The following is an 8390-nucleotide window of genomic DNA, read 5'->3' on the forward strand; positions in this document are numbered from 1 at the left end:
TTCCTTAGGCATCGTGCACAATTTGAGGGCATCACCACAAGGTGGCGCTCTTCAAAATTAAGACCTTTATATCTCTGCATCGGCACGTGTGATTAAAACAAACTTGGTACGATGATTGCCCATGGCTCCCTGAGGCTCACTAAAAAATGTGTCAACAATCTGCCACTAGGTGGCGCTCTGGTGGCAGGGTAAATCACTGTGCGGAGACCGTAATAGTTATGAATATGAAATTCACAGGGCACGTGTAGAGTGGTGCCTGTAGCTCACATACCAAAAATCGCGTGTTTTATTTGAACGAACTCCTCCTAGGGAATATATCAAATCAATTTCAAAAGTGGTTAGTACAATGAAAATAAACTGTAGATAAAAACTTGTGCTACTTGTGACTGTGCGTCAAACGGCATGCCCATGGTGTGGCGTGCATGGCGATTTTGATCTGGTTTACATGCGATGACAAAAGTGAAAACCAGCGAAGAAATGGCTAGAGTTGCCAAGTTCCCCTTTAATTCATATTATAATCAATTCATAACAATAACAGTAAAGAACAACTGATAAACTGTACAATGAACCCAAACAGTGAACACAATAACTGCAGCAAGTTAAGGATTTGGATGAATTTTGACTCTGTAACAATCAAACATACTTAATCGGCTTCAAACACAAATTCAGTGTTTTCTTCTCCCTGACACTTGACCATTGTTCTATTAGCCATTTGATTGTTTTGACTGCATACTTTTCTAATAGACAAGGTTGTTAATGAGAGAGTGGAGGCTGTGTGAATTGAACATCAGGTCTTCAAAGTTTAGACCTAGTTGATAATCTACATTCTTAACAGAAATGAATGAAATGCTGAATGAGATATAGACCTACTGTATATATTTTTTAAAGTTTTCCTCTCAACCCCCTGTGAGGGTTTGGGAACCATTGATCTATATTGGGGGTAAATAGAGGTTTTGGTGGTAGAGGGTTATTGACACTGTATGACTGATTTAACGTCATCAGAGTGGTTTGTGGGAAGAACTGTTCTTGTGTCTTCTTGTTTTGGAGTACTGTGCTATGTAGTGCCTACCAAAGGGGTTATGCTGTAGAACAAAATAATACATGTCCAGGGTGATGATTTTTTAGGTATGCAAAGTCGATCTGATCAGTCTAATGTTCACTTAGAAGGTCCTTGTAGACCATAGCACTGATTATATTGAACAATTCTTTCAGTACTCAAGAGATTTTAGACCATGCAATACCCAGAACACTTAAATCCACAAATATGGTAGTTCTATATTATACTATTATAAACTACATATATGAATAGAGGGAGATCAGAGGGAGAGTTGATTGTATTTTCTAAAGTCTGAATAAATTAATATTCCTAGAGCTGAGCAATAACAAACTGCACAATTCAAATCACATGTAGAGTTAAATGAAAGCTTTGGCACATGAGATCTTCTTTCCCTATCAATGTTAACTATAGTGAACTAAAGCTATGACTACAAGCAAAGACAAGTTTTAAAAATAATCATATTATTAAAATTGTTATTATGAACAAGAACCGATGAGTAATTAAATTTGCTTTTGTAAAATTTAATTGCATTGCATTACATATTGAAGAACCAAATACTATACGTTGCATCACACATGTTAGATGAAGTCGGCAAGGACAAAAAACTGACAGAAATGAATTAATTGAGTAGTTCAGAAAATGTAGGTACACATTTCAGTTTTATTCAGCTGCTATATTAGAAAGCATAACTAGAGACATTGCTGTGGTTGCTCCCGGAGGTACCTGAGTAGTACTTGTATTGCTGTCTCTTGTATTACAAGATTAGAAAGGGACTAAAACACTCGTCTGTTTATCAACTACAGAATTATAAATTGACAGGAGTAATAGGTCTTCATATTATTATTATTTTTCTTTTGCCCTATCAATCCTTTCACCCACAACCCCAAATGTTGTAGTTGATGGGTAGATGTTGAAATCTAATACAAAGACCCCAATAGAAGATTCCCAAATAATGACATGGGAATAAAACTCTGCTCTTATAGTGACCAAGAAACAGCGATCCACAGCAATGTCTGTGGTACACTAAATTAAGATTTACACTACTCTACAATAAAGTTAGCAATTAAAATTAAAGTTGAATTATTAAAGCATGCAGGGAGTTAAGCTACAAGGTAATTCTAGTACTGGTAACTAAAGGTAAAATGTACTGTATATGATGATAGTCACCATGGATAGAAAGCCAGTTGCTTGCACGTTGCCTTGGGGAAGTGAGTGAGGGTGGGTGGATCCTACGTTTTAGGTTGGCATAAAAGGGAAAAACAACGTGCTTTATTTAAAGGCATACTGAGTAATCTACCACTAGTGGCTTATAAACACAAGTTAAAAGAAGGGTAATTATATACCACCCCATCACATGTAGGTGCAAGGCTTTGGAAAACAGCATTGATGAAAAGAATAACATCTGCACACTTCATCAAACCACAAATTTAAAGTCCAACTGAAATCACATTTAGTCATCCTTTCTTGTAGTCAAAAATAATGTCTGACGATGTAATGTAATTAATGTGCTGAATTAGCTATTTAGCCTGCAAACTGTGAATGTTTGTTTGATGGCTCGTTCAACAAACTAAGGTGCAGGACAATATGTGTGTTTATGTTTGGCCCTGTTTTCACGTACATCTTGGGTGATCTGATCACAACCTGACACCTTTAAGTACAGCTGTGAATGCAAAGAGGACACAATGAGATGGAGTGGATGGAGTACACACAAAACAACTCTCTCTTTCTCTGTTCCTCAAAGGATTGGAATTTTCTGTGTGAACCCCCAGGACCAGGGGCCCTCTATGTTGAAAAGATTCTAACGTTTAGCCTTATTTGGTCATATTATTTAATTGTTTTTTAATTAAATTAATTTTAAGTTTTTTAGCTGGTGTCCACGTGAGGACCTCTGCTATTTCAGTGGTCTCATTAAAATAATTGTGGGAGGAGGATGTGTTCTTTGGACATTGTCAGTCTTAAAATGGCCCAAGGCCAAACCTGGACCCTTGGGCTACACCAGTTGAGAAGGACTACAATTCACACAAAGGACCACATCTCAGTTCTACTTAAAAAGATCAAACATGGAGTCCTACAGTAAAATGCAAAACAGTAGAATCCGCATTGATGTTCAATGACCTATAACTCGAGAATAAAGGGATTCCTAATCAAAGTCTTACCTGAAACTGGTCTCTTAACTTCCAATGACAGTGTCATGGGAAGGTTAAGCATGAGCTCCCAGATTTCTTGGTAGCTAGAGGAGCACACCAGATTTTCTCCAATTTTCACAATCTCATCTCCAGGACACAACTTGCCTGAAGATTCCTGGAAGTATGATTAAACAAAAGAGATCAGCTATAGCCTTTCGGTGTGCAGCAGATTTACCAGTGCTCATGCCCCAAATAGCATTATTTTTTTATTCTTTTGATTATTCAAACTGAGGGGTTTGGCATAAGGTCAGAAGTATCCATTCACTGATACTGGAGTGGAATGAAGATGAAACCAATCAGACATACCCTTTCTGCTGCGCCTCCAGGCCTTAATCCCGCGATGAAAACTTTCAGAGGGGGTGACATGATCTCCAGGTCAAGCCCAAAGGACTCATCCTCTCTTCTCCACAGGTTCACAGAGTCGGTGGTACAAACACCCACAAGCTCACTGGCATCTCCTTTCGGACAGTGCTGTTGGGTTAACATCCCACCAGCAATCCTGGGGTTTCTTCCACACAGCGTGGCCTGGGATGGAGGCTGAATTGGGACCAAGCCATGAGTTGGTTCATCAATTTTGGACTTTTGCTGCTGGGGCAGGATAGGTGCTTCAGTGCTCATCATACTTTTGACCCGCGTCACTGCTTTATGCTCAAGCTTGGGGGAGCGCTTTGACTCCAACTGACCATCATCTTGATTTGTATAGATTTCACTATTGATGGTCAAATTATTGGACCCAGAACCCATACTGCTTGTGACCCCTGCTTTGTGGTCAAAAAGGCAGCGAATAGGCATGAAGGGTGACTCAGAACCATGTGACTCAGACTTACTTGTGATACCTTCCTCACACTGTGATAAACTACCATAAAGTGGTGGTGTCACATCATTGCTTTCACACTTCTGCAAGTCCCCACCATCGTCACTGTCTACATCTAATGATGATGTAGCAATTACTGTTGAATCAGTTTTGGAGATTTGGGATGCTTGGGCATCACTGGAGTTCACAGAGTCAGATTTTGTTGACCTGTGGAATAGCCCAGAGCTTCCAGCATTGGTGGAGTACTCATAATCACTGAGCTCATCCTCAAAGCAAATCATCCGTCGCTGACGGAGAAGTGGGCTTCGCTCTAAGGTGGGGCTGGAGACAGCAGTGGGCTGGCACACTGCCTCTATGTGGTGATTGAGAGGGACAGGGGTCTTCTCTTGTGACGTGTTGTACACAGGGCCACTCTCCACTTCTGGTAAAGAAAGGGGGAATGCTGTGAATAAGATAAAGGCAATGTGGTTTATTCAAAAAGGAAATATGGTAACAACAATTAACAGGGTAACAAATAACAATAATTTCTATTCCAGTCCAAATGTGTACGAAGGTTAAACCTGAGTCTTTGGAGGTTTAATTTAAGCCAATCCTTAGTCCTGGAGTAACTCGAATATACCTTCTGGATCTGGGTTGAGTTAATTCTAGACTGGTTAAATCCATGTCCAAGACTGCCATTTCAGTTCATTTAGTTTCAAAGTCACTTTACTCTGAAGCTAGGTTTAAGGAAGTTGTTAGAACTTCGAAATTGAAAAGTTAAATTTTACCATGTGGCTGTGATGAGTTGTCATCTGTGGAGGTGCTGCAGCTCTGCTGGTGGAGCGCCTCATCACTGTCGGAGACCATCAGCATGGACTCAGACAGGAACGAATGGCTGGAAACGTCCTGGGAGAAGTACTGAGATAACTCTGTCTCTGAGCTCAGGGACCCCTGCTGCTTGTGAAAAAGACCACAGCAAGTAAAAGTAAAATGAAAACCACAACCACATATTTTTTAAGTAGCTCCCCACAATAAGCTATGTAAAAGTACATTTTCCTGTTTGAACAAAACAAAACAGCCAATGAATATTAATTGCTGAACTTAATTGCTGAGTAGAAAAAATGGTCAGGAAAGGGTATTTGACATCCCTCGGTTTTACTCTGTTTCACTGATCAACAGTTGTTGGTGGTAACACAGCAAGAAATATAGCATTGTGCCAGTTAAGGCAGAGAAGAAGAAGTGTGTAAAAAATGCAGATGTTTAATACAATTCACCTTTTAATGTTTTATATGGAAGAAATTGTTCGTTAGGCCTTAAGGATACACAGAGACTATGTTCATCATACAGGTCACTTCACTGTGGCCGCAACCTGTTTACACTGGAATGATCTGGGCCACATTCCAAAAATATCGTTTACAGCCAAATTTATAAATTCCATGAATCAGAATTGAGCGCTAAGGCTTGTAGTGTGGACCTAGCCAAAGTGTGAGAAACAATTTAATGGTAAATTTATTTCTATTAATGCTTTACATTAAATTTCCCATAGTTTCTCCTTTTTTTCAGAAACTTTTCAGAATGCTGTTATTGTTTTGGACCATAAAAGTCTATATTTGGGATTTCATAGAACAGGCAAAAAGCCTTATCTGGTAAATAAAACAATGTATGATATTTTTATATTTTAAACAAAAAGGAGTACGTAAAATATAAATACCTATATATATAAATTACTTCAACATCATTGATAATGGAATATCAAGACTGTTTTCTCAGTTTTTGATTTTGAAATAAAATAAGGAAACAGACTTTGTTAGAGTAATGACTCAGTGAGTGCCTGTGAGACCGATTATTACAAATACACAATTAAGAAGAATTAAACAACCAAGTGATGTGTCTGTGTGAAGTAATAATACATAAATACTGAATGAATTCTTACTCTACTGGCAGGCTCAAGGAATCTCTTCATGGTCCAGCTGAGAGCAGGGGATCCATCTCTCTGTCTGTCTTTCACTGTTGGGTAAGGACTCTTACAGGACACGCCTACAGATTACAACAGTGGCAGTCAAACCCAGATGGGATACCCATAGCATAAAAAACATTTTACTTGTGAAGTGAGACATGCTATTTAAGCAATGCTTGCGTGAATGAAAAAAGGGGAAAATGTAAGTAAAGATATCAGACCTTGGGAGTGAGTTGAGTGTCGATTTTTGCTCATTTTGTCCCTGTGTGTGGATCGGGCTATAATGTGATCCATCTCCTGTTCTGATACCTGAGAAAAGACAATGATGCAGTTTTATCACAACTGGTTCACTACCCTGGCAACTATTATACAGCAGCACAGCAGTAATAAAAGCATTTTATGAAAATATGAAATTAAAAAAAATTTGAAATGGTCTAATAATTAAAAGTATAAAGGGCACATATCAGAAAATAAGAACATGCATTCACATGTATGAGTACCAATATTGCATGTATGTACAAAGACAGGAAACCTCATATACATGTATATACACACATACACATGTTGATATGGACATGTGGTGAATATGTAGAAAGTAACAGACGAAGACGCTTGTCTTTGTTGCTGTTGGAGGGATAGACAGATTATCGGCCAGGCTGATTATCCGATTTTGATATTGCGATTATTAGTAAAGTTGCGAGTTATTGGTGTTAAAGTCCAAATTGAGTGAATGTCTCCAGAGGTATCAGTAAGATATATTTGCACAGTATGGTCTGACCAAAACTGGACACTTGGTCAATAACCTCTCACCATCAAAAACCCACCATTCCAACTATAAAGTGTGGTGGCAGCATCATGCTATGCAGCTGGTTCTCTATTTTTATGTAAAACAGGGCCATGGATTTCTTTGACATTAATCTAAGTACCTTATGAGACACTTCCTGGTGTGTTTCTGAATAAAGACCCCCTTATAGTTCAGGCTGTTCTACAGATTACTGGGCTCATACAATACTAGATAGATGTAGAATATCTTAAAGAAACAGACATCCTCTTACCTTGGGGTTGGGGTGCCTGCTTATAATGAGACTGACTGGTCCTGGGCCACATTCACTGAGGATGGCATAGGCCTCGCTGAGAGCAGCATGACGAAGACTGACCGAGTCCACCTCCAGTATCTGATCTCCACGACTGCAAGAGGAAGCACATTTGTCAGCACAACAACCCTCTTTGTTAATACCTCAACATAAATCCACACATATACGTTCATGTCAACATAATATAACCAATAAATGATTCATTAATACAAGTTCCAATCAGTGAGCTCATTTAAAAGTAGGCTGCTCATTTGGTGTCTTTGCATTAGTGCAACTACACATTAACTTCATTTAAAGTTCCCAATTCAAAGGTGACCCTGAAGTTTCTACCTGAGCCTGCCATCCATCTTCGCCACAGATCCCAGTGCCAGGCTATGAATGTAGATGCCAGGAGCAGAGTTCTCCAGGGTCAAGAAGCAAACTCCAATCCCAAGACCTACACCAGGCTCTAAAAGAAAGAAAAGAAAAAAACTAAACAAAATTCACTCTCAGAAATCAGTGTTCTCAAAAAGTGAGTTACCAATCACTGCAGATACAGTATAATTTGTTTTTACAGTGTGACCTCAGTGTGAACAGTCATATCAAAATGAATGTGATCACTCTGGATCCATATTCCATCACTGCAAAAATAGTACTAGACCTCCCACTATAGTATGACAGCTGGCTGACAAATATGTAATTCATGAGGGGATATTATTACAACTGCAAAAAGCGGTTAAGGATACACTATATACCAAATATATATTGAAGTACGAAGACATACTGTCCTCATACTTGAGTATATATTTAGTCCAGGTCTGCGTTTCCTCGCTAATGAATAATGGTAAATGTCCAGTGTGTAACATTTAGGAGGATCAGAAATGGAAAATAATTTTCATAGGTATGTTTTTATTAGTGTATAGTCACCTGAATATAGAAATTGTGTTTTCATTAAATGAGAAGTTGCAGATTGCAACCAACTGAATACAGCTCAGCCACAAGTGGGTAGGGGAAACTACAGTGGCCTCTACAATGGCGGTTCAATAGAAGAGGACCCGCTCTCTCTNNNNAAGGTAACAAAACCACAATGATTTTTACTTTCAGAAATTTAACACCAATTTACTCTTTTTCTTGGTGTCAGGAAAGGGGTTCTAGGGGGTTCTCCATCAAGTCAACTAACCTTTATTAAGCATGACCTCCATGATGATGCAGTCTTTTGGACCAGGACCAGGGCCCCTGCGGCCATCAGCCTCTTCAAACCCTGAGGGGATAGGTGTCCCCCCACTGGTATTGGAGTTGGGTGAGCTGGAGCGGCTGAGGAGGG

At 39.2% G+C, this 8390-nt stretch overlaps 1 protein-coding gene across 2 annotated transcripts in view; it reads right to left on the reverse strand.

The window, feature by feature from the left end:
• Positions 1-105: 105 nt before the first annotated feature.
• The window catches only part of pdzd2 (PDZ domain containing 2), a 10999-nt gene continuing 2714 nt past the window's right edge, over positions 106-8390 (reverse strand). The window contains exons 5-13 of one of the 2 annotated variants that reach the window (XM_035657935.1): positions 8247-8390; positions 7418-7535; positions 7049-7181; positions 6215-6302; positions 5970-6073; positions 4825-4990; positions 3550-4478; positions 3214-3358; positions 106-2286 (exon numbers count right to left, since the gene is read on the reverse strand). The exon at positions 8247-8390 is cut by the window's right edge and continues 1 nt beyond it. In XM_035657935.1, coding sequence (XP_035513828.1) covers positions 2189-2286; positions 3214-3358; positions 3550-4478; positions 4825-4990; positions 5970-6073; positions 6215-6302; positions 7049-7181; positions 7418-7535; positions 8247-8390 — 1925 coding nt within the window. In that variant the 3' untranslated portion in view covers positions 106-2188. Of the gene's footprint in view, positions 2287-3213; positions 3359-3549; positions 4500-4824; positions 4991-5969; positions 6074-6214; positions 6303-7048; positions 7182-7417; positions 7536-8246 lie in introns of both variants that reach the window. The other variant, XM_035657934.1, reaches the window with a different exon arrangement.

This window comes from Morone saxatilis, unplaced genomic scaffold, assembly GCF_004916995.1.
Source record: "Morone saxatilis isolate NCDOM2014 unplaced genomic scaffold, NCSU_SB_2.0 Contig16, whole genome shotgun sequence".
NCBI classification, from domain to species: domain Eukaryota; kingdom Metazoa; phylum Chordata; class Actinopteri; family Moronidae; genus Morone; species Morone saxatilis.